The sequence below is a fragment of the Haliaeetus albicilla genome, chromosome 18, assembly GCF_947461875.1.
Source record: "Haliaeetus albicilla chromosome 18, bHalAlb1.1, whole genome shotgun sequence".
Lineage (NCBI taxonomy): Eukaryota > Metazoa > Chordata > Aves > Accipitriformes > Accipitridae > Haliaeetus > Haliaeetus albicilla.
The window spans coordinates 30003237-30029230 of record NC_091500.1 but is presented as its reverse complement, the minus strand read 5'-3'; the positions used below and the strand labels follow the sequence as shown (position 1 = coordinate 30029230).

At 52.9% G+C, this 25994-nt stretch overlaps 1 protein-coding gene across 1 annotated transcript; it reads left to right on the top strand.

Annotated features, from left to right (window-relative positions):
• The first annotated feature begins 2619 nt into the window (after positions 1-2619).
• VDR (vitamin D receptor) lies at positions 2620-25493 on the top strand. Its single transcript, XM_069806387.1, has 10 exons — positions 2620-2644; positions 5710-5781; positions 7339-7489; positions 13319-13449; positions 20992-21176; positions 21387-21510; positions 22020-22191; positions 22717-22868; positions 23942-24058; positions 24200-25493. Exons 2-10 carry the CDS (start codon positions 5718-5720, stop codon positions 24457-24459), a joined length of 1356 nt encoding a protein of 451 aa, XP_069662488.1. The 5' UTR covers positions 2620-2644; positions 5710-5717; the 3' UTR covers positions 24460-25493.
• The last annotated feature ends 501 nt before the right edge of the window (positions 25494-25994 follow it).

Sequence of the window (25994 nt, the reverse complement as noted above, 5' to 3'; positions counted from 1 at the left end):
GAAGAGCTTGTAAATGGCCAGGTGTTTTTTCTTCTGCCTCTCCATGCTGTTGAGAGGCACTGTGATGCTCATCTCTGGCCAGCCCTTGTCCCTGCCGTACACCGGCTCCCTTGGCCCCTTTCCCAGGTTGTTGAACAGGCTTCTCCTGCGTTTCCCATCCAGGGTTGATGCAATTTGTGCCTGGACTCCAGCCCCCGGCTCCAGTCTTGCAGCAGGCGAGAGGAAGCACGTTCACCGTCCTTAGACCTGCCTTGCACACGTGTTTGCTTGAGGACTTGTTGCTGTGCCTTTGGATGTGGGTGGCGGGATGTGTTTTGCAGCCTACCCAGTGGGTTGCACGCTCTGCAGCTCCTGTGTGCCTGCAGGTGCTCCTGATGTTGCTCCGACACCTTTGGAGAGCAATCATCCTTCACAAAAGAGTTGGGAAGGGTAGTGTTGCTGTGTTGATGACCCTGGAAACCCAAACCCGAGTATTTGGGGACTGGCCCGTGCATCCCCTCTCCTTCCTTCTGGTTTCCCAGATTCTGGATGTGATGGCAAAGATGCCCCGTAATGCTGGAGGTGCAGGGTCACAGTGCGGGCTGGTGAGAGCCCTGCCAGGCTGAGAGCAGACCTGATCTTGCTCTGTCAACACTTTTTTTTTTTTTAGCTTTGCTGCCAGGGACATGGCTGCGCAGATGTCTGCTCCTAACCGCATTACTGGGGAGCGCTGGTGGCTGTAATTGAGTTCAGTGTGTCCCCAGGCTTGCTCACTCCCATACCACAAAGTGTTTAGGGAGCGTATAAGTGCCTGATTCCTCACAAGGAATGCAATTAGCATCCTGTTCCTTAGAGGGATTTTTTTTTTTTTAAGTCTCTCTGACCTTCTTGAAAGTAGTTTTTGTAGCTCTTTTGGTTGTCACACAGCCGGACCCTCCTCTGAATGCTTCATTGCAGTGAGATGTTGTTTGCAGGCTGGGAGTGTCTGGGCTCTCCAGGGTAGGAGTTGTCAGGCTTAGGTGTTGCCTGGCATGGAGGAGCCTCCAGCCTTGGTCTGGGGGTGTTAGCAGAGGCTTCGGGAGGGTTTTACACCTAATCAAATTAGCGGAGGAAGGGGTGGCATGAGCTGATGTGCATCAGGTAACAAATAACTACCAGTCTCATGATACTGCCAGGCTTCCCAGATCTCCTTGCCAGCTCCCAGAACGTTGCAGCCACTCTGGGTCTTGCAAAAAAAAAAAAAAAAAAAAAAAAAAAATTTCTTCCAACCTAGAAATGAAGGTAAGCAGTGGCAAGAGGGATCGAACCATGCAGCAGCACAGGGAGCTTCACCTGCTACATCCATCCATGTGCAACACGCAGAGCCACCATCCACGCATGGGCTGGTGCTGGGCTCATGTGGGAGCAGTGCTTCATCTTCCTGGGAGACTGTCAATCCGCTGTCTAATAAATCTCATGGAAAGCAGCTAAATAACAGGGCTCCCTGGAGCTACAGAAGGAAATTATTTAATTGCCTTTTTTAATAGAGAAAGGGGTTGCTCGCATGCTGCAACTAGATGTTATTAATAGCCTGATTTGTACTGGAAAAAGCTTCTTAAAATGCAAGTGTGTTGCCAGAGGCTCTGCAGAGACTCCATGGAGCATCGTTTTGTTTTGACATGTCAACAGTGGTGTTAACTGAGTGTGAGCCAGGAAAATAGTAAAACTTCCATGTAAATGAATGGGTCTGTCTAAGACTTAAGAATCTTCAGCAGCAAGTCAGAGTAGTGCCAAGGGTGAGGACTTACTTAGACTTCAGAAACCAGCCTATTCCTTTAAGGCCATGCAGGTAAAGGTGGTTTTTTTTTGTTTGTTTGTCTTGCTTAGCAAATAAATTCACAAAAAAATGCATTTTGACAGAGCAACAAGGATACTGAGAATGTGACAAATACTTTCACAGTATTGTAATGGTTTATTTTCTGCATCCTGAAAATGTTTAGTCATGGTAGTCTCAAAACACCAAAGACTTCTTGGTTTCTCCCCCAAATTTCAGCAAAGCCTGAACCTCCTGGGGAGCAGTTCGCTGAATACAGACCTGTAGCCTTGGCCAGACAAAGCCCTGGCCTTGCTTCTAGGTATTTCTTATGCTGGACATTCACATTAAAACGTATTTCTGGCTTTGTGCGTCAGGGAAGTGTGGGGCATCTGAAGCCCAGCTGGCTGCTGAGCAGCAGCCCCACAACCAGTCTCCCATCACACCTCTGGCACTGGTTTCTGGCTCTGGTTTTGTTTTAGCTTGCGTGTTATTCCCAGCTCTGGCTATTGCTGTGGCTAGTGGAAGGAAGGAAGCAGTTTGGTGCTGCGATGCTGGGAAGGAAACCTGCTGCTGTGCAGACACTGAACGCGAGTGACTAAGGCTTTCGGCGGGAGCAGTCATCCTCCGAAGCCTGTTCCCTTCTGCCAAGTCCTGATGAGCTGTGAGTGTGAGTTTTGCAAGTTGGCAAGAGAAAAAGGAAAGTGATAAAGCATGAGAAAACACCTCAGCAAAGTACTTCCTACCAGTTTCTGAGTGGTTACTGAGGGTACTTGGAAATATATATGGACTTAAAAGCAAAGGATTCTCCTTTGGGCTCGGCGTAAAGGAGGAAGAAGAGCAGACACTGTGCTTGTTTCCCTCTACATGCAGGTAACTTTCCATGCTCTCGTTTCTTGTCCTGCGGCACTGGTGCCCCTCCTGTACCCCATACTGGAGGTCCCAGTGCTCCTGCAGCCACCCCACGGTCACTGGGCTGTGCTTTCAATGGTTGTTACACTAATTTTCAGGATGACTTGCCTGGTTGCCTTTAAGCTGGGTTATGTTTGGGGAAGGGCAAACCCCTCCAGAGGATGCTCCCCCCCTTGTACCGTTGTTTTGCTTCTAGCAGATGTGTTCTATCTTCCCGGCTGTGTGCCGCTTTCCCTGAGCGCAGCTGTTGAACTGCTGCTCACACGAGGCTCTTGGCCAGCAGCGTGTGGCTCTGTCCGTGCTTCACCACCAGCCACCTGCTCTGGGAAGCTGCTGCCTGCCCCTGGTCCGCATCTGCGGAGCTCTGGTTACTCAGACGAGGCTGGAGGCCAAAGCGGGAGATGTTTCCTGCTTGGGGTTAATGACTCTTCCAGCTGCGGCGATGGAGGCTGTGCGTGTGCAAGGGCTGCATCACTGGTCCGTCCCACGCCGGTGGGAGACGGGCCGGCTGCGTCGCCGGCTGTGCGCAGGGACAGACGGAGGGGGAGGCATGGCACCAGCTTGGGTTGGGTCTTCCCGGCACCGGTGGCCAGCAGAAGTGAGTCACCCCTCTGGGGAAGGCAGGGAGGTGGACACAGGGGCGGCCAGCTCTTGCTTCTGCCTTGCTGCATCCTCTTGCCTTCCCAGGTATGAGGGATCTATTGCAACCCTGGACTAAATAACAGCTGCTGGCAGGGATGCTGGAGCCGAGCTACCAACTGGAGCCCTTTGCACAGCAGTCAGCTGGCTTATTTGCACTGTTTTTCCCTCTCGGTGTCTCCTGCAGGTGAACTTTTCCCATGTCTTTAAACCTTGACCATGGTGGCTTCTGTGCTGCTGCATCATCTGGCAGCATCCCAGTGGAGGGTTCCGGTTGCTAATTACAATCACGCAGCCTTCCCCGCCAGCATCTTGTGGCTCTTTGAGCTTTGCTGCTGTGACAGCTATGTACAAACCCCCAAGAAGGATCATCTGAAGGTTGAAATTTCCTGACCTATGCATGGATTTGGTGCCTTGGGAATGAGGTGATGGGAAACCTTAGATTTAGCGAAGCATGGCTGCTCAGAGCCAACCCCGGGGCTTTGCTGGGGCAATAACTGGGTTGATGCAACTTTGCTATAACCAGCCACAAAACTGGTTTGACCTTTCTGCTCGAAAGAGGTCAGTGCTTCTAATGCAGATTATTTTGCTTCTTCCAAGAGGTGAAGGCTAAATGTCAGGTTTGATGAATGGGCGACCTTTCATGGGGGTGGAGGGAAACTCCCATGCACGCTCCACCCCGCGCACTGACGTCACTTCCATTATGGGGCTGAGTAACGTTTTCCAAGAAGTCAGAGATGGTAGGTTGAAGCAGTGCCACCATCCATGTGGGAATTGCATCTGGCACAGACTTATTACAACACTGGTGACCAAATAATGTCTTGCTTTTTTTTAACTGAGAACTGGAGAAAGCAAAAGGCATGATGAGGGTGGGAGGAGACCTCTCCTAGGGTGACTGGTTGCCATCAGCACCTGCTTTCCCCATCCTGCCTCATGATGCTGGAGGTGTCCCCATGCATGGTCCTGGGAAGGTGTGGTAGAGCAGGGACCAAGACAAAGCACTGGGGCAGTATTAAATGGTGCGTCAGGATGTCTGTATGGCAGGGAGGAGGTTTGCTGAGGTCTCCACAAGGGTCTTCACCCAAAAGCAGCCCTGATGCTTGCTGGAGAGAGATGCCCTGCATGACCAACAGAGCAGCTTCCAGTTTGGGAGCTCAGCGGGTGTTTTGCCATGGCCCAGTATGCAGTGGCTGTTGGCACTCCTGGAATCCAGCCCTTCAGGAAGGCGAGCCTGCTCGGGGCTCTCTGCGCCCTACTTCCCCCTATGGAACTCAAAACCTGGTGGAACAGAGGCGGATGCTCGGGAGGGTGCTTGGGAGCTGGCCTGAGCAGGTTTCTGCCAAGCATGGGTGAGTCTCAGGCTTATCCCAGATCCAGAAGCTCCACTGCGCGCTGCTTTCCCGGGGGGACATCCGCAAGTGCTGCTCTTGGCTGTTCGCTCCTGACGTGACCCTTGGTGGTAGCTGCAGCGCTGTCCTGCAGCGCAGCACTCAAGGAGAATAAACCCTCTGGCTGGAGGCACGTTTTGTGAGCTGACTGGCCGTGGGACACAGTTTGCATCCACAGCTCTCCTTGCTTTGGCCCTATGTTGTGGCACCTTCATCGCTGAGGGCTGTGAGTCTCTGCTGAACAGTGGAGCGACCCATGGGGACAAGCCAACTTACCACCCTGTTGCTAATACAGGTTAGCCAGGCCTTGAGAAGCTCAAGGAAGGCTAAGCACCTAAATAAAACCTTTTCCTAGCTCTGTCTCAACACTGTTAGCCTGGTGCCGGTGTGGTGCTTCTCATCCACGAGCAGAGCTGCTGGAAGAACAAAGAAAAGCTCCACATACTCAGTGCTGCGGTGATCCCATTGACTTTGAGCATGCATGCTCTGTTGCAGGAGGACCCATGTTTATAGCAGCCATTCAGTTCTGCTTTATGCCATCCCACGCAAGCCAGTGGGTCTCACGCTGCTGCACGCTTGGCAGGCTGAATTGTGAAATTTAAATTTATAGGAAAATATTACTGAGGTTAAAGGAACGAGCTGAGCACCTCCTGCTGTCTTTCCTTCCTGTGCCCTTGCCCTCGCCGAGGGTGGCCGCTGCGTTCACCAGTGCGTTCCTCCGGCTCCCTTAGCAACCCGCCAGCGCACGGAGGGTGGCCGGGGTGTTGCGATATCTCCCCACGGTTCCGCGGTGAGGAGGTGGTGTGGGAACCAGACAAGTGGTACCCGAGCTGGCAGGCTATTTCAAGGTCACCCCACCCCGGGCATGGTGCTTACGTCTCGCCAAGGGGCTGGAGCGAGCCGGGACCAGGGCGTGCAGTCGGACACTCTCCTTTGACTCATCGACCTTGATGTTTTGAGCTGTCTCGGACTGTGTCCTGTCTGTCTTTTTAATTGCAGGTGGCTCCATGTCCCAGCTCCAGAGCTCCTGGGAAGTGCACCAGCAGAGCATGGCATATCTTCCAGATACAGGTAAGTGATAACCCTCCTCCGCACAGAGGATGTTGTCCTTGGGGTTGTGTCTGTCTTTTCCTGGGGGCTTTCTCCAAGCAGTATAGGTGACTAGGACTCTGATCTAAAGGTGCTAGGACTGTTGGCTGTGCTAAGTTTCAGGTGAAGTACAGGTGAGACCAAGATCAGAGAAAACTCCAAGCTCCCGGAGTTGCTTTGGGAGCTATACGTCCCCAGGTCCTCCAGGGACATTACTTGCTGGCGGAAGGGCCTTTGGGCTTTGTGTGCAAGCTCTGCAGAGCTGCTCTACCCTGGCAGGGGATCAAGAGGAGTCCAGGCTTTACTGGGATCAAGCAATAGCAGGCTGGTAGACTTAGAGTGAGACTTAAATTGTAGGGTTGTCCTCTTGCTTTTTTCTGAATTCACTTTTGCTCCAGACTCACTGTCTGGAGTTACTGAGTGACTGATAAAGAGTATTTTACACAGGACAATTCCAGCACCAGCTAAAAGCCTTTTGAAAACAGACTAGAGACAGTGCAGCATGCTGCAGCTATCTGCAGTGCCTCTTGAGAAAACATTTAGCCATACTTAAAACAAACAAACAAAAAAGGCTTGTTTGAAGCTCTTGAATCAACTTAAAATTTCTCATCCTGAGATGTGCAGAAGGGGTAACTCTGCCCTGTGTATGGGGAGACTGAGGCACGGGAGCTGCTGAGAACTCACAGGGTAAGCTGAGCTACAAACACAGCCTGTTCTACTGAGCTACTGGATGGTGCCATCTGAAACTGCAGTCTCAGTGTGGTCTTTACCAAGATTTTGCACTGTGAAAACTTCTAACCTTTATTTTCCCAGTGCTTTTAGATACTTGGTCTTTCTAATAGCAGACAGACTTCTACCAGTGGATATTGTAAGCCAGGTAAAGTCTATTAAAAGCTTCATTTTAATATTCATTTCAGCGATCTGCGTTGGGAGTACTATTTCCTCCCTCCCTTGTTTACATCCCTGTTGAAGATTTTTTTTTTTTAAAACAACGTTCACTTGACTTGTATTTGGGATTTTTCTCACTTACGGGAGCTGGCATGAGTGTGCTGGTGCCGCTTCCTGTCAGTGCACAAGGGAAATTCTGCACCAGCGTACGGGCGGCATGACCTCTCTCCCTGTGGTTTCACAGCATCGATCTGGGTGAATTCTGGTCCCTTCAAGGCTTTCTGAAAACAAATGCGAAGGAGTGAGAGGGAGAAAAACAATCTGGGTTTGGGGTGGGCTATAGGAGTTCTTCCACTGAAGCACAGCAAACTACTGTGAGCATGGTCTGTGCTGTGTTTAAGGTTGGGGTATGGGAAGGGGGCATCAGTCCTGGTTTTACTGGGTAGATGAGCAAATGTGTACGTTTACTAAAAACTGGCTAGAACCTGCTTTTTGGTGGTGTTAGTGCACAGAGCCAAAGGGAACAGAGAAGTTTCTCTTGCCAAACAGTGTTGAAGCCAAGGAAAAAGCCTTTTATTTGCATCCAATTTGCTCTTTGTAAAGCTGTGACAGCTTTACAAAATAAATACCTGGCTTTCTCTGCTCTCCCAGACATGGAGACCATGGCTGCTAGCACATCGCTTTCTGACCCAGCTGGCGAGTTTGACAGGAACGTGCCCCGTATCTGTGGTGTCTGTGGAGACAGAGCCACTGGCTTTCACTTCAATGCCATGACCTGTGAAGGCTGCAAGGGCTTCTTCAGGTGAGTGAGGGTCTTTGGGGAGGAGGAATCTTACCAGCAAGCCTGGAGGAGCAGGTGGTCTGATCAGCAGGGTGCTGCCTGGCTGCTCTTCCAGTTACCTGCATCCCTGCAAAGCTGGGCTGCAGACAGCCTTGCCAGACCTGTGCCTGCATTGCAGACAGCTGACATGCCTGCAAATCTTGATAATGGAGAGATCACAAACTATTTCCCTTCTTGTGGCTTGCTGTGGCACCCTGCTACTGGGAAATATGTTGTTTTCCCCTTAGCCAGAGACTTCCATCTGTCTGGGAGCCTTGCAGACCTCCACGTGCTGTATAGGCAGGGGTGTAAGAGGCTCTAGCACACTATGGATGGCACCTGGGAAAATACACCAGAAACTAGCCATCTTTGAAACTAAACTGGTATGATGGCCACAAACTTCTATTCTTTAAAGCAAGCTGCCTCTAATGTCTGCTCTGAAGCTCTGTGCACTTGTGTATGAGCATGGGGTCCTCTGCCCACCTGCTGGAGTGGGCACCAAGCTCTTTCCAAAATCAGGCAGTCTTTCAGTCACCACTCTGGCTCTTGGGGGTTTAAAGTAGCCGTAGGCTGTATATGCAGCTGTTTTGAGGCTTTTTTCCAGTGTCAGGTGGGAGTCTTGAGCGGTGTCAAGCTGACCCTCAGCAAGGCAGAAACAGCTCTGAAAGCTGCTGGGGTCTCTGAGTCTGGGGAGGTTTGTGGATATTTGTTAGCAGCTCGGTTTTACCCCTGTGTCTGTCAAGGCGATGCTCCCATACAGATGGTGCTGAACAATTCACGTGGGAGTTCAGATCGCTTGCACCAAGTGAGAGAATGACTAAGCGCTGGTGAAATGAAACAAGATAATGACTGGCAAGGGACTGGCTGGGAAAAGCCTTGCTTAAGTATTTTGCACTGTAATGAGATGGTGGCACAGGTGGCTGTGGGATTGCAAACACTGGAGTGCACAGCTTTACACCTTGAGCTGGGCTGTTACAGCAACCAGAGCTTGAACTTTCACAGCAAAGTCATAACTCCTCCTCTTGCAGGAATTTCAGGGCTAGATGGGGGTTTTCACATACCACAGTCTTGCAGTCTGTTTTTGAACAGGGCAGATTTGAAGCCTGGCCAACCTGAGCAACAACATTTTCCTCAATTACTACCACTAAATGAGTAATTCTCAGGTGCTCTCTTCTGCACTCTGGTCTGGTGTCCCTGACCTTACCATCCCCATTGTATGCAGAGGCAATGGTCTGGTTTTGACCTCTGAAATGGCCAGTGCTGCTTGACGAACCCTTCCTGGGTGTGATGTGGCTCTTGCACTAATGTTGTGAGCCCTGCTGCTGCACTTCCCCATCTCTATTGTCGCACTGTTGTAATCATGCAAGACGTACAACTGTGACAGTATTTCTGAACAGACATCTTAATGACATGAAAAGCTTTCATCTTCAGCTAGCCCTTCATGCCCCATATAAAGCCTTTATTTTCAATTTAAGGCTTTTACTACTTTTTTTGATCTTGCTTTCCAGGCACGCTCTCCCCAAGCTAGGTCTTGGTGTATTCCCTCTGGCTTACACAGGCTTGTTTACATGCCATTTTCCATCACTGAATTAATGCTTGCAGCTGCCACAGTGTCGAAGTGCCTTCTGCATTAAAATATAGCAGCACTGCCATGGAAGAGCCTGGACCCCTAAAACTCTCCTAGAAAAGCTGTGCATCCCTCTGCCAGCACCTTGGGTTTTATAACAGGCTGTGCTTGCGTGCACTTGCTGTTGTTCAACTTTTGCTGGTATCAGTTTAGAGTGGCTGATCACACTTACCTGGGACGTCAGACTCGCAGCCTTGGCTGGAAGGGGCTAAAAGGGGTTGAGTAGCTGTGAATATCGAACTGCAGCAGCAAAATCTTGGGAAGGTTTCACAGCTTTTGCTGAGTGTGCTCAGGCTGTAGATGTGACTTTGCCTCCTCTGTGGGCTGGACTGAGACTGGTTCCTGCGTACTCAGGACCTTGTGCACCGTCGCAGAGGGATGCGGCAAAGTGCAGCCTGAGCCTTGCCTCGCCGGGGTGACAGCAGAACTGCTGGAAGATCTCCAGGTGGATCTCACCTGCCTTGGGGATGTACTGTGTGACATGATTCCCCAGTGTGAAGTCCCCCAGGAGGTCCTGGGTTTAATGACTCTATAAATGGCATTAGGAGTTTATTGGCACCTCTGGGTGCTCAAACGTGTGTGTAACCTGCAGCACAAACAGACATGAGGCAACCTTTGGCCGCTGGCTTCAAAGTCTGCTGTTTAATAATGATGCCAACGGCAACAGTAGCCTTTTATTGAGCTCTACTGTTTGCTCAGGAGCTCTTAAAAAGCAGCTAAGCCAGAGTGATTTATTCTGCTGTGACTTGGCTGAAGCATCCGTGGATTCTCTAGTTTCTTCTACAGTCCTAGTTTTCCCCTGGTGCAATGACACTGGGCATTGATAGCAGAGCTGCTTGGAAAAAGGTTCTGGGTATTTCAAAACCTACAAAGTCCCCACCCATCCTGTCTGCATCACTGCATCCCCCACTCCTGTAATCCTTCCTCCCCAGTTCTTTGCCATGTTCTACATGAAACTTTTAAAATAAATCCATCCCCTCTTCCTCCTTCCCCAGGGGTCTCAAGATATTTCAAGGCAAAGTGCAGTTGTCTGGAGCGTTCCTGGGCTCAGAAGTGGGGGATGGAGCTGGCAGGATTTGGGGGAGAAAATGCAAACAGATGCAAAATGGGTGTCGGAGAGCTGCAGCTCCGCTCCTGCTGTTGACTTGACTGTTGGAGTACCGAGGGGCTTCCCTGGAGGGCTGTGTAGGTGTAATGGGGGAGAAACAGGGGATTATCCTACCCCAAGTGGTTTGTGATGGTTTTGAGAGGTGGTTCTGCTGCAGCCTGGGTGCCAAAATGACTCCTCGCCTATTAGCCTGGTGGTGGGTGACAGAAAGGCTGTGCCAGGAAGGCCACTGCGGGGTTTGGTTATGAGTAGCGTAGCTGTCAGGAAATGTTATCTCACAGGTTCTGCAAATGTGGGAGTTTTGTGTGTATTGAAAGCCCAGTTTGCTAATAAAAAAAACTCAGAAAGAGTTACTTTGAAGATCAGCCCTGTCTGGTAAAGGGGAAGGACAGAGCACAGCACTAATACCTGCCACATGATGCAGGTCTGGACCAGGCTTTGCCCTCCCTCTGGTGGGGGCTGTCAGGGCTGCTATTCACCATCTGGCTTTTAGGTAACTCCACATTTCTGATAACCTAAAAGCCATTTCATAGAGGCACTGGGGTTTGCTTTCTCCCCAGTGCACTAGGTAGGACTGTCAGGCATATATCTACCAAAAACCAAGCACAAAGCTCAACCTTTGCAGTCAGGGGGTGGTTAACGATCAGGTTTCCTGACTTGTGGAGCTGGAGTTAGGCAAATCGCAGTCCTCGCTGTGGCTGGAGTGCTCTCCAGATCTGTTGCATGAAATAAAGCCAGATGGGCTCTTTCTGTCCTTGTGGGATGGGCACCCCGCAAGCACCGGTGAGCGATGGACATCGCCCCTCCGTGCACAGCAGCCTGTCCTTTGCCATACTGCATTTGCAGGCAGTGAGTCATGTTAGAGAGCATCCCTGGGAATGCTGTCCCTATTTCTCCCACCAGGTACGGCCACCCCGACCTCGGAGCACATCACTCCCTGCTCGGCAAACCCCAGCTTCCCTTGCTGCGGCCGTGTTTACTCTCACCCGCGGGCTGGCTTTGCGCAGGGAGGGATCTCGTTATTTTTAACATTCGGCAGCCTGCCTGGGACACAGATCTTAAACGAGCCTTGAAACGGCTAGTTCTCGGGCTTTATAAAAATACACCGGAGCCAGACGGCGTGAGCTCCCAGTGTGGGACGGCCGGCTGCTCCTCTGTGCTGCTGGTGTAACTCGCGGCCCCTCGTAGCTGAGAGCCGTGGACCCTTGGGGCAGAGAAGTGGCTGCTTAGAAAAACCCTCTGTTGTGCCCAGCCACCCTGTATTCGAATAAACTGCAATTTTCATACCAAACCCGTAATGTTGGCTTGCCCTTGCACACAGGACATCTTTCCCTGCCCGAGGGCCTCGTGTTTCTCTGGCTTGTTTCTGCATTCCCCAGCCTTGCCGTGGGCTACGGGGGAAAAGGCGAGCCGCCTGCCTGCCCCAGATGCTCAAAAACAGAGGCGCTCACCGAAACTGGGAGATGTTGGGGTGTCTGGTTTCAAATCCTGATTTGCCCCTGAGCTGGGCCACATTTGTCCCCGTTTCTGGGACAGCAAAGGTCCTGCTGGTCTTGGGGGAAGGGGAAAACCCAAAGAAAAGCGACAAACTGAAAGCCGGCTGCTGGGTGAAACAGGAATTTCTTAGTGTAAGGCAGGTTGTGGAGGGCTCTGCCATCCGCCTCTCCTGTATTAATTTTCCTAAATGCATTTATTCATGTTAGGTGAAGGGAGAGTAAAGCCTCTTTGTTTACATCTCCCTTTCTAAAATAGCCTCTAATTGCATGCTACGTGCTGCTCGGGTCTGCAGCCCAAGAACATATTTTATATTTATACCCTATAAGCGCAGGCTTGGCGCCATTCCTGGGCTGGAGGGGCCCCCCTGCCATCGCCCTCTCAGCCTGCAGCCACCCAATTTGGTACATCCACATTGTTTGCCCGCAGAGCGCAGGGGTCGTGCACCATCAGCTCAGCATCGTGGAGGGATTTTATTGCTAGAAGAGCAACTCTTTCTAGCAGGAAACTCTCCATCCCAGTGCTGAAATACATCATTAACTTGGTGGCAGATTTCTTACTGTTGTACCTGAACTGTATCTCGGTTTTGCTTCTCTGCTCCATTTACGCCTCTGAACATCCTCACTTTGACTTTCCAGCCTGGAGGCGCCCTGGGTTTGGTTTACCTCCATTCAAAATCACCTCTTCATTTAAAGTGAGCGGCACCTTTAGAAATACTTGCAAATCCAGACATAAGCTTCACTGGCTGATGGCAGATCATTGAGTAACTTTCTCCAAAGCAAAGACTCGGCATCTCCGAATGCAGAGGAGAAACCGCCCTTAATGGACCAGCTCAGCTATGCCTGTAATGTGTCATTAGTGGAAATCGCGCAGGATGGCCCCGCAGAAAGGCGAGTTTTTGCTGGGAGCTCTGGCCTTGACCCTTTGTACTTGGAAGGTTTACAGTCCCGATTGCAACAGTGGATTAACGTGGCACGGTGTGGTTTTGGTGGAAGAGAGGGTTATTATGTTAAGTGTTGTTTCTCTTGTATCCTGCAGTGAGATTTCTTTCTCCTGCACACACAAACACGTGCTCCAGCCAGTTATTCTAGCAAAGCCAGGCTTTAAAGGCTGGTAAATATTTAATAACATGGGCTGCTTTGGTACATACCGGCCTCCATCCTGGTTTCTTTTGCTGCTGGTGGGGGTTTCTTTACAATCCTTCCACCCTTCTTTTGGCCTTCAAAATACCTGTTCAAAACCAGAAACCTACTTAACCTATGGTTGAACCCCTCAGCTGTGTCCTTGTAAGAAGTTCTCTTCCGTGCTGTCTAGCAATGCCCGAACCATTAAGATCAAACCTGTAGATGCAACCAACCAGGTACAGCCTCTCCAACTTAGTCTTCTCGAGCGACCCGCTGAGCTGAACAGTCAGGTCAGAAATGTTTCCAGCATCCTCTTAGCAATCCCTCTCCAGCAGTTTGCTGTCCAGAGAGCTGAATTTGTGCTTGCATCTCCTCCTGATGTTTGGAGCAGCCTCTTGCACAGTCAAAATGGTGTTGACTTGACCCAAGATGGGGTTTTTTTTCCATTTTTTTTCCAGGAGAAGCATGAAGAGGAAAGCGATGTTCACGTGCCCATTCAATGGTGACTGCAAAATCACCAAGGACAACCGGCGTCACTGCCAGGCGTGTCGGCTGAAGCGCTGCGTGGACATCGGCATGATGAAAGAGTGTGAGTATGCGGACACGCATCCCGTGGGGAACGGCCCGGCTTCATGCTGTGTTGTCCTTTTTCTTCTCAATTAATGTGTTGTGCAGAAGGCAAGGCATGCGAGAGTAAAGCCTGAAAGCCCTACGAGCATTCAAAGAGGATGCAAAGGGCAGGGGATATGGTGGGTAATGATTGAAAGGAGCTCATTTAATGATTGAGGCGGTTCCGGTGGTGGTTAGCAATCTGGAGAGTTGCTTTTATCAGAGCCAAGTTGCCTTTGCTGGCTCTTGGGGACATCAGCTTAGCCAGAGCATCCGGGGCTGTTTCTGATTACCTCCCGGTTACACTGACTGAACTTAGTCCCGTCATGCCTGTGCAAAGTCATGGTCCTCTCCAACGCGTTTTTGCATGCTCCTTGCTGCATCCAAACGGGGAGAGTTGAATAAGCTTCCCTACAGTGACAGTAATTTCATCAACGTGGGACTGGCTTGCATTTTGCTCTGCCATACCTCTTGGGCTTTTTTTTTTTTGGGCCCTTATGCTTGCAACTTAGGTCCGTCCATCCAGCCACGTGCACAGCAGAGAGTTAAGTAAATAGCAGAGGGAAGTAAAGTAGTTTTTAACCCAATCCAAACACGCTAATGTTGTCCAAATATTTATTTTCTTCAACTATATTTATAGATAAGCAGTTTTTAAAAATAAAATCTGTTTGACACACTTCCTCCTACGTACACATGCTTTCCACATCCTAAGTCTTCAGGAGAAGGCTGGTGTTCGGGTAGTGTTCAAACCAAAATAACAGCCTTCTGCTAGGAGACATTGCAAACAGGACGTCATGTCGAATGATTGATGGACCTGAAAATTTGGAAAATGGAAGTGATGCTCATTTCCTTACGTGGTGAGCAGAGAGCAACCAGCATTCGATGTCACAGAGTGCCACCAAAGCACCCGGGTCCTCCAGAAAATCGGAACTTGTAGGTGTTTGCAGAAAAAAATGCCTAACTTTCCAATTGTCCCAAAGATTGAGCAGAACCCTGATGAAGAGAAGGCCCCTGGATCATCTTCTTTCAAACTACCAGCTGTGTCCCATGAAGAGGGAGAAAAAGACCATATAACACACCATGTGTACCCATGTTTTGGGTGAGCACGTGGACGTGTGAGCCCATGGTAGCCAGTCAGTGCGGTCCGTAGCCGTTGCTAATGAGGCAAATGTGTTGACTTGCACCAGTTAATTACCCAGGAAAGAGTGGAAAATTCAGTGACAGCAATGCGTGAGATGTTTGCACCCCGGCCAGGGCCAGGTCCCAGGGATGTGTGTGCTCTCTGCAGGAGTTAACTTATAAGCGACCCTGTTAGCAAACTGTTACTGGATTAACAAAACCTAACCTAAGGAGACTAAAAATAGCCTTTCTGTGGACTTTGCTGATGGTTAAATGAAGGGGAACAAGGTGTGCTGCTGTTATTTTTAGGTCAAATCAGGGATCTTGAACCTCTTGAGGGGAGTTTGTGTCTTCCCCAGGCTGTCATTGAAGGCGATGAGGAGCCCCATGGGCAAGGCTGGGCAAGTTTGACCCCGCTGCCGACGGGATCTGAGTCCGAAGCAGAAATGAGAGTGTGATACAGAGGGGGAGGAAGAGGGCAAACCCCGGCAGACCTTGTCCCTGTGTTAATTTGGGGTCTGGTGAAGGCAGACCCTTCTCCATCCCTGGAGTGTGGGGTGGTTGTATGGTCTGGATGATTTTAGAAATCATCTCCAGCCCAAAACACGCAGGGCTGAGACCAGTGGCAGCATGGCCATGCCAAGGGTCGCTTCCCAACGCATGGTCCATGTTTGGGTGCAGCCGAACCTGTGGACCAGGCGTTGTGGTGATGGGCTGGAGGAACCAGTGCTTGTGAGGGAGGCACAGAAAGGCGAAGGGATCATGCGAGTTCAAACTCGTACGGCGCAAAAGCCCTGAGCCACCGGCGCTCCCTGGGGAGCTGGGGACAACGTCAGGGTGGCCACTGTCCCCTGAGGAGGGACCAGAGAGGGGAGGAGGTGGCAGCTGGAGGGCAGCTGAGGTTACAGCCATAAGGCTGGAGCAGGATTTATAGCCTTGCCGCAACGCCTGGGTTTACCCCAAGTTGTCTGCAGCCAATGTTAACAAATATTTGTGGTTTTCCGCCCGTCTTATCTGTGCAGGGTAAAGCGCAGGGCAAGCTTGCGGGGCTGTGGGGTGTGTGATCGGCAGAGGAGAAATCCACCTCACAGCCCAAGCCATGGTGTTTGGGAACGCTCCTTTCACCACCCTCGGGAGCGGTTTCCCTTCGGATGGCTACAAGGAGGGCAGGTCTCCAACCTAGGGATGCCTCCGGCTACCCTGTCTGCTTGCTGCTGGTTTCTCCTAGGATGATGCTTAGCACTAACGTACTTTAAAGAGGGGCGAAGACTCTGTTGCTGGACTATCCTGCCTGCTTTGGCACTGGTTTGGGTGGCAAGGAAATGCTGAAGTTACTCCTTCTGCCCTGCAAAATTGCCTTTTGCCAACTGCCTGGAGCTCAAGAAGGGACGTTCGTCCCTCGGGGCCACGTTGGCCAAAGCACAGGGCGTTAGATGGACCTGGGCTCCGCAGCCACCCATAACCTTTGGGTGATTCACCTCTCTTAGTGTCTCTGCACCTTCTCCCCCAGCCTTTAACAGCTCTCCAGCGTTCACAGCGTATTCACACAGGGATGGGGGACAGGTCGTCTGTCCTGGACGGTCTAAAGGTGTGGCCACAAAACAGAAAGATAAATTATGCATCACCAAATCAAGCAGCTGGAGGGACCCACGGGCTCCCCGGGGCTGCAGCAATCTCATGGCACTGAATTCATCCTCTCCCTGCCACCTTATTTGCTGCCGGGGAGGTTTTTTGTGCTTGTCGTGGTGCCAGTCAGCTGGGAATCAGTGAGTCTCCTTGGGAGGGTCCCCACAGCTGGGGCGGTTTGTCCCTCTGCAGCTGGGTCCTTGGACATCAGAGAAGGTCGTTGCAGCTAATCACCCTCCCTGGTGCTGCAGCAAGGTCTGTAGTTTGCCTGGAGTCAGCACCCCATGGATCTTCTCTCCCCTTTTCCAAGGAAAAGGCTTGCTGGCATCTGGTTGTAGTCACAGCTGATGCTCAGCATCCTCACCACGAGACTCGATTTATGATCTCAGTGCTGAAAATCCCCAAAGAGGAGGAGAAAAAAAAACAAACCGTCATCTCGGAGCCAGGGAGAGGAGCAGAAACTGGAAGGAGATTGTGCGGGAGAGGGGAATTTCCCCGGTCGGTCAGGAGAGGAGAGGAGGTGCTGAGGGGAGCAGGCAGTGCGAGGGCAGCAGTAGCCAGCAGGGTTACGGTTGTTTAGGGTGGGACTGCGGGACAAGGGTGAGCAAGGAGGGAGGTGGCCTTTCCAGCTCTCCTCTGCTTCCCCGAATAGGCGGTGATACTCAGAGCAAAAAAAGTCCCAGCTGCCCCAAACATGGAATATGTTATTCCCCAGCTTGTGAGCTGCTGCACGGCAGCATTGTGCAATGCCGGCCTCTGGGACCCATGCTGACACCAGAGACTGGCCGAGAGGCAAAGCAGGAGGACGAGAGGGAGGCGAGAGTCGTGGCCATCCAGGAAAACGTCACTTAGCGGCGGCCGGCATTCGCAGGCTGGCTGGGAAGCGTCTCCGCTCCCCACGGGCTTGAAGGACGCGCTATAAACATCCAGCGTCCTCTGTAATTAGAGTAGGCATGGAAGCCGGCAGGCGCTGAGCATCTGGAAAGCCCTTTCCGAAATCTGTGCAAGCATCGCTTCGGTTAGTCATGTCTCAGCTGTGTCGGAGGGACACAACCTCCTTGGCGGGGGGAAGAGCAGTAGCTGGGGGCCCTGCAGCTGCTGTTGCTGCTCTGATTTGCTCCAGCAAGGGTCTGGGACCTGCGATTTAAATCGCTGCTTCTTGCCTATTGCTGCAAGCTTTCCTCCTCTCTGGTTTCTGTGCAAACCCACGTGTTGTAGGTGATGCACACTACCCAGCCAGCCCATAGCATCCCATTACCCTCCCTCCAGCCATCGCAGTGTTTGAGTTCCTGTTGTGCAATCTGGTTTTTCTGTCTGTGTCACCCCTTGTCCCATCCCTGTCTCCGTCGGCTGTGCTGCCAATTACACCTGCAGGGATTTGGCCGCCTTTAGAAAGGCTCTGTCTTCCAGTGACAAAGGCATCCCGGGGTGGTGACAGCTGGGGTTTGGGGCAGGTCAGTGGGGCCGAAAGGTGCAGTTTTGGGAGAAGCAGCAGGGATGAATTAGGCTTCGCTCCCCAGTTTTAAAGGGTGCATCCTGGGTATTTACTGCATGAACTGGTGCAGAGTGATCCTGGGCATCCTTGGCAGCTAAGTGGGGTCACAACGCCCTGCAGGGCTGCTCAGGGGATGATTCCCAACGTTGATGCATGTGCCTTGTCCCTACAGCATATTAAACGGCTTCTTTTGCTGCTTGACCCTCATCTAGCCGTGAATCACCCTAAAGCTGCTCCTGCAAGGGGTGTTTCTGCAGCCCTCACCGCAGCCACTGTCCCAGCAAGATCCCAAATACCACCCCACCGTGATGGCTGTGCCGGGCAGGCTGTCCCAGGGTGGGGGAACAACCAGGGGCCTTTTTGCACCCCCAGGGCTGGACAGTTGTCCCTGGCTCCAGCTGGGGCAGGCAGAAGCACCCACCATTCAAGCTTCAATGAAATGCTCAAACTCCATCCAGCGAACATGCTTCATGCTTGATATTTCCTAAACTTCATTTTTGCTTTATGTTTGGCTGCTCTTTCCTCGCCTGACAGAGCGAGTCTGCCTCCGTGCTGCTCCGTATCATCCTCCAGCACTTCCAAGCCCCTGGTTTTGGCTGGGGTTGCGGGGTTGTATCCTCACCCGGCCGGCTGCGTCCTCGTGTGCTACCCTCGGTGTCGGCCGTGGCCTTCCCTGCTGCCTTGTGGTGTCTCACAAAGAGGGCCAGCATCTGTCTGGAAGCGATGGCCAGATGTTATCTCAGCCTGTGCACGGACTTTGGGTCAGGGCAGCCCACAAACGCTCAGCCACGTCGTCGGTTGTGCCAGGAGTCTGTGGCTGGATGTCTCCAGCTCAGTGTTTGGAAAGAGATCAGAGCTGGGATGTCAAGTGGAAGGTGCAGGCATCAAGCCACTTCCCGGTCCTGTATTCCCCTTGGAGGCAGGCAGGGATGTGGTGGGCAACATCCATCCCCCTGTGAGTACAACTGAGGGTCAAATCCTTTTCCTCAGATCTTTATAAAGCAGGCAAGTCACCATGCTGGCACCCCTTGTCCACGTTACCCCCGGTCCTACCGAAAAGCCGTTCCTCCGGCACAGCCAAGCAAGGTGCGTTTCAGGTTTGCTGCTCCCCAGCATTACCAGGAATGATTTCACCAGAAACGCCGGGGGTGGTTCTCAATCCGCAGCACCGATGCCGGGCTGTGTTGTGGCTTGCACAAGTACCGCTGCGTCATGGCACTGGCCTTCGCAACACCAGACAAGCTGGAAGGGAATCACAATTCTCCTTTTATCTGATTTTTTTAAACACCTGCAGGGCTTCCTTTGGGTTTTAGTCTCCTGTAGGCTCCAGCAAGTCCTATCAGAGCATTAAACACCAAACCCAGGACCTGCTGCCGTCCCTTTCTGTCAACATTGCTGGCAGTTTGGCAATGGATGCGCACCAATGTGCAGCACTGCCGAGCTTTGGTGCAGCCAGCAGCCCTGGGACATAGTGGGAAACTGGATCCTTTGTTGCATAGACCCTGTATAGGGAACTCTTGGCTGCCTCAGGCGATAGTACTGCGGGGAACAAACCTTGCCAGCATTTGCTCCCCCGCCAAAATGATGCTTTGGGAAATCCTCTTGGTTTTCAACTCCTACCAGCGTGAGAAATGCTGCTGCCTCACTGTTTCAAATCTGTTTGAGGGCTGGATTTCTTAAAGGTGGGTGGGAAATCCCAAGTTGATTTCCCTTGCAGTCTTGCCCTAACACAGAAACATCCTTTTCTTTCCGATCTGCTCTGCAGATGCTTCCTAATTTTGGATTGATTCACTTGCAGGATCTGAGATTTGCTCGGTGTAGACATCTGCAATAATCCCTTCTGAAGCCCCGATGCTTGGGACAGGTCATGCTGGCAAAGACTTTGCACACTATGGCCACAGCCCAAGCCCTTGACTCTTTGCCCCATCCTCATTCCCAGCCCCATGTGGCTCTTTCCTCACAGATGCTGCCCCATGTCTGAACAGTTTCCCTTCTTGCATGGAGTGCCCACATGGATCCAATGCTTTTGTAATAAGAACCAGGACGGGAGAAAGCAAAACCCTAATTTTTCTCCCCAAGCAGTCATGCTGTCCCCTGCAGAGCTGGCCATAATGTGCTGATCATTGGAGCGACCTTTCGGCCTGAGCCGGTTGTTCCTGTGCCTCTGAGATCTTCAAGTCCCCTCTGAGATTGTGCAAGTTTGAAAATGCATTGGAAAAATGCCGTCAGCTAAAGGTGGCAGAGGGGAGCAGGGGCTGCAAACAGTTCCTTGCCTCAAGCCCTGCGACCGTGGCTCCCACTGCCCTTCACCAAACTCTCGTCCCAAATTCCACCTTGACTCACCCAGCATCAAATCTCTGCAGCCCAAGGCAGGCAGAAAGCCACCTTGTCATCAGATAACGTGCTTGGGTTTTCTTTAATGACTGGTTAAAGGGCTAATAACATCTTGAGGAATGGGCATTGCTATTTTTAGGACCCGCCAGTGGAGTGTATTAATGAGTGCTTTTGTGAATGTGTGACTCTGTTACAAGGATGGGGGGGGTTGCTTCCCCAAGAGATCATTGCGGCTCCCTGTTGCTTTTCTTCTCTTTCAACCCTGTGAGGCTATTCAGGTTTTTAAGCTCTTTTTATAAAAGTAAGACTTGAGCCCAAATTGCCTGTGGATGCTCCCCTTCCCTCAATAAATGGGAGAAGCCTTGCATATTGATAGCCTTTGAGTCCAACCCTTGGCTGCTGCTGAAGGCTGTCACCCATAATACAAGCCGTAAACACCCACCCTGGGAGTGGGGTTATGTTTATATGTCCCATTAACTTAAAAATACTTGCGATGCTGCAGAAGCGTTGCTGGATACCCAGACTATTGCTGCTACAGCCGGACGAGGAGGCTGAGCGATGCCGCATTGGGCTCCCTCTGTTGTCAGGCACTGACAGCAGCGCTGGAGTGAGATGAACCCGCTGGCTTGAGTCTTGCAGGATCAAGATTTCTTTCACCTGACAGCACCGAGCAAACAGCAAGGTCGCAGTGCAGAGCAGACATATGGCAGCGCTGACGTGACCTTATTGCACCTGGTCCTTGCTTAACAGCACCCAAGTGGGCTATAAACTGTCCAGGTCTCGTAGCGGGAAGCCGTGACCCCACAGTCGAGGACAGGAGCAGGATGGGGTTGATGCGTGTTTAATAATTGATTAGCAAGGTGATGGGGACGCTGGCTGTAGCAGCCTGGGGTTGCTTCAGTCCCTGTTTCCCTGCAGCTCTTTCTGATGCTTTCCCTGTCCCTGCAGTCATCCTGACGGACGAGGAGGTTCAGAGGAAGCGTGAGATGATATTGAAGCGCAAGGAGGAGGAGGCACTCAAGGAGAGCCTGAAGCCCAAACTCTCGGAGGAGCAGCAGAAAGTCATTGACATCCTCCTTGAGGCTCATCGCAAAACCTATGACCCCACGTACGCTGACTTCACCAAGTTTCGGGTACGTCTGGGGCACGCAAACCCCAATTCCCGTGCACAGGACCAAGCATTTCCTGCCCAGATGCACCAAACCCATTTCATCCCACCACTTCTCATTAGAGAGGAGTTAAAAATCCCAGTGCAAAAACCTTGATGCTGTTGGCAGCAGGCGAACGCCTGCCACCAAATTGCTCTCCCAGCCCTGTTCCTCATGTCCTGCTCTCTCTTCCAGCCCCCCGTGAGAAGCAACCCCAGCAACAGGGGGGCAGCAAGGTCCTCCTCCATCCTCACCCAGGACTTGTCGTCGGAGGACTCCAGTGACCTTTTTGGCTCCGATGCCTTCAGCACGTTTCCAGGTACCTCGCTCGTCTCTCCATAGGTGAGGGGGGTAGAGGTGCAGCAGCTTCACCTCAGTCTGGCCATTCAGACCTTTGTTTTACCTCTTCTGGGGAGCTTATTTAACTGTAAGACCCTCCTGGGGCTGTTGCAAAGGCTTTTTGTGAGCAAAAAGTGTTAAGTGCTTGGCTGGATCATGGCCCTGCAGACCTCCGTGTCTGAGCCCTCCAGGATGGCCAAGAGGAGTGTGAATGTGGACGCTGGGCTGCGTCGTCACTGCTCTGGCTGCAGTTAGACTCGATCACAGCACAGGAGAGGAGTTAAAGGCCCCAGTGCAAAAAACTTTATGCTGTTGGCAGCCAGCAAATGACTGCTCTCAGCCCTGTTCCTCATGTCCTGCTGCCTAAATGCAATGCAAAGCCCTCCTGGCAGGATGGATGCCATTCCTGCTGCGGGCTGGCATCGTTCCCCTCACCCGTAATGTCTTGCCTACAACTGAGGTACCCTCTGACCATCTCCCTCTCTCCAGAGTCTGTGGAGCCCCAGATGTTTTCAAACCTGGTCCTCTCCGAGGAGAATGACGAGAGCTCCTCCATGAACATCGACCTCTCCCACCTCTCCATGCTCCCGCACTTGGCCGACCTGGTCAGCTACAGCATACAGAAGGTGATTGGCTTTGCCAAAATGATCCCAGGATTCAGGTGAGACGTTTGATCCCAGATCCGATGTCCATGGCGGTTTTCCACTCTCAGGAATCCCGTCCTATCCTTCACAGCCAGACCATTTTTCTCTGTTTCATCTTCACAGCTGTCCCTTGGGCTCTGTTCCCTTCCCAGGTCTGTTCCTACTTTCACGTTTTCTGTCTCTCCTCCTTCCTGGGGTTACTCCTCTCCTATCTACCTTGATTCACCTAGACTCTGTCAGCAAAATGCTTGAGCTCCTAAGCTGCTTGAGGCCATGTGAGCAGTCCCCATTCTGGTTTTTGAAGGACCTCAGGTCCTGTTTAACTCCACGCTCGTGCCCGGGGTGCTGGGTGGTGCCACTCAATAAAAGTAGCTGCAGAAATACCTGCTGCTTAATCACCAAGAAACCTGGGGTGAGGGAGAAGCTGGGGTGTCCCCAGCAAAGGGACTGGGTTACCGATGGAGAACCTGGCACATGGGTGGCAGGTTTCTGCTCCTTTGCTCACTGGACATGTCTCACATCACCCTTTTCCCCCTGCCCAGGGACCTGGCAGCAGAGGACCAGATTGTCCTGCTGAAATCCAGCGCCATCGAGGTGATCATGCTGCGCTCGAACCAGTCCTTCACCCTCGAGGACATGACGTGGACCTGCGGCAGCAATGACTTCAAGTACAGGATCAGCGATGTCACCCAAGGTAAAGGCTGCCAGACACTCTCCTGCTTGCTGTGGGCTAAGAATGTCATCCCAGCCTTAAACTCAGATGCAAAAATCCCAGACTGAGTAGTCAGCAAGCAGGGACGTGTTGCCAGGCGGCACGGCTGCGGTACACGGCAGCACCAGCACCTTGGTGGTGTCACGGCTGGGCTGAGACACCCGTCCCGGCATCAGCCGTGTTCTCTCATCTCCCGAGCCCTGCGCTGCGGGACACGTGTGCATGCCGCAGCCACGCCGGATGGCTGGAAAGAGCCGTTAACTCCTGAAGAAAAGCAAAGCCAGGGCATGGCTGTAGCTCAGAGCTGTCTTCAAGTCCTCTGCCGTGCATCAGGGGTTGAGTTCCGATTGCTCCGAGCTCCAGTGAGGGCTGGAAAGCTGCTGTGCCTTCTCACCGCTGCTGCGCCTTCTCACCGCTGCTGCTCTGCAGCCAGGAAGCCTTTCTGCTAGGAAAGGTGGTGAATCCTGCCCTAAAACTCCCCCACTTTTAGACTTGGGGACCAGCACAGAGAACAGGGTGTGCAGATGATACATATGGACCTTAAATCTCTCCCTGCGCTTGGAAGAGCCTTAGAGTAACCTGGGGTTGCCAAGATCCTTAGTGCAAGGGCAGAGATCCCCCAGCGCGATCCCAGGGAAACCAGGCAGAGCAAGGAGCGCGTGGGGACCAGGCGTGGGGCAGCTGGCACCCACGGAGCGCAGGAAAGAGAGCTGCTTGCAGGGAGGGCTCTGGGCACACCAGGTGGGGTTTGTGATGCTTGTGCAGGACACAGTGCAGTGTGGAAGTGGTGATAAGGAGGCAAAACATTTGTAGGTTAATTGTCTTTGTGGATTTCAAAAGCAAAATCTGCTCCATGATCTCCTGCTTCAGAGAAACTACTAGGGAGAAAAGTACAATTAAAAACCAACATGCTTTAAGCTATATCGAAAGTCCTCTTCCACTGTCCCGGCTCTCTGCTGTGCTGAAAGAGGAGCTGCCGAGCTCCACGCTTGTCCCTCAGCTGTGGGAGATCTTGTTCCAGAACAGGCTGTGCTAAAGGTCCTTTCTCTTCCCAGCCGGCCACAGCATGGACCTGCTTGAGCCGCTCGTGAAATTCCAGGTTGGCTTGAAGAAGCTGAACCTTCACGAAGAAGAGCACGTGCTCCTCATGGCCATCTGCATCCTGTCCCCAGGTGAGAGCACACGCATGCTGCAGGGTCGCTAACCTGCCAGGTTTTGGCTGTGTCCCCAAAAATGTCACCCTTCCCTGCCTCTCTATTGAGGCCAGCTGGGAAAAGGGAAGGGAGTCACCCTGCACCCGTGGTGTTTCTTAGATCGCCCAGGCGTGCAGGACACCTCGCTGGTGGAATCCCTCCAGGATCGTCTCTCGGAGATCCTCCAGACCTACATCCGCTGCAGGCACCCTCCTCCCGGCAGCCGCCTGCTCTACGCCAAGATGATCCAGAAGCTGGCCGACCTACGGAGCCTGAACGAGGAGCACTCCAAGCAGTACCGCTGCCTCTCCTTCCAGCCCGAGCACAGCATGCAGCTCACGCCGCTGGTGCTCGAGGTCTTCGGCAACGAGATCTCCTGACTCCGGCCATGGGGCTGAGCACCCACCAGTAAAGGGATAAGTCAGCCTGGCTTCCCCGAGGCAGCGAGCGGAGAGACGTGACGCTGGGCAGGAGTTTTGTACATAGACGGTTTGGTTTCACACTACTGGAGGTCCTGCTTTGTCTTCTCATCCACGGCGGCCAAGGTTTGCTCGCTGCGGAGCAGTGACAGACCCAGATCCGTGTGGTTTCCCCCAAGTCCGTGAGCAGCCTTTCTGCTTCCCTGCCGTCTGCGAGAGCTGACTTATCCCTTTATGGATGCTTTTGAGGCTGGGCTGCCTCGAATCACTTCTTTCTTGACCCGAAAAACTGGGCTGCTTGGAAGGAGAAGCGCTGGGGTGTTTTGGCGTGGGGAGGCGGACTCACGGCGTTGCTGAACCCTCAGCAATGTCCTCTGCTCCCCTCCTAAAATCTGCAGCGCTCAATCCCCCCCTTTCAAAAAGGGAGACGCCGACTGAATTGCACACCCCGAAGCCCTGCCGGGAAATGCCGTGGGCCGTGTCCCCACGCGCGTGACCAGCTAAAACCACTCCGTGAGCCCCTGCGAGACTGGGACCAGACCAGAGACGTCCGTGTCAGCCCGAGAGTGGACATTTGTCCTCGGCCCTCAAAGGAAACAGCCGGACGAGCTGTAATTTGCGTTCCCGACACTACTGCCTGGCTTTGGGGGAGCAGGGTTATCTCGAGGTGACACCATGCTCTCGGAGCTGAACCCCTTTTCCTGCGGTTCTCGGGCACGACCCCCGCAACCCGTGACGGCGTCGCGGTAACGACCGCCGTCCCAGTTCGGCTTCGGCACCTTGCGGCGTCCCGTGCCACGCTGGAACCGGGTGCCGGAGGCTGCTCGGTGCCACCGTCCCCGCTCGGTGCCGGCGGAGCAGCCCCCCCGGGGAGGGGGGGGGTCCTGGGTGTGTGTGTCCCCCAGCCCCACTCTGGGCCCTGCACCGTGTCTGGGAAGGGGCCCAGCTCGCTGCCGGGTGCTGCTCCTCCTCGCAAATAAACTCTTGCTTGGGAACGGCGCCTGGGCTCGTTTTTTTTTTTGGGGGGGGGGGGGATGTCTGCGTGTCCGTCTGTCTGTCCCTGCCTGGGCTGTGCAGGACCCTGTATGTCTGTCCCGGGGGTGGGGGGAGGACGACAGGCGGAGGTGTCCCTGCGGGCTGGACGGTCCCTGTGCCCACCTACGTGTCTGTGTCCCTGTATGTCCCCGTCTGCCCACGGACGTGTCCGTCTGTCCCATCCCCGGTCTGTCCGTCTGTACCGCGGAGCGCCCGGGCGGGGGCGTGCCCTCAGCTAAGCCCCGCCTTGGCTCCGCCTCCCACCGCTCCGCGCAGGGCGCATGCGCATCCGTGGCCGGGCGGGGTCGGGAGGAGTGAGCTGGCGCATGCGTGATCGCGCTGAGGCGAGGCTAGGGAGGGGTGAGCCGGCGCATGCGCGCGGCGGAGGGGCGGGGAGCTGGGTGAACTGGTGCATGCGCAGGACAGAAGGGCGAGGACTGGGAGGGGCTGGCGAAGGGGTG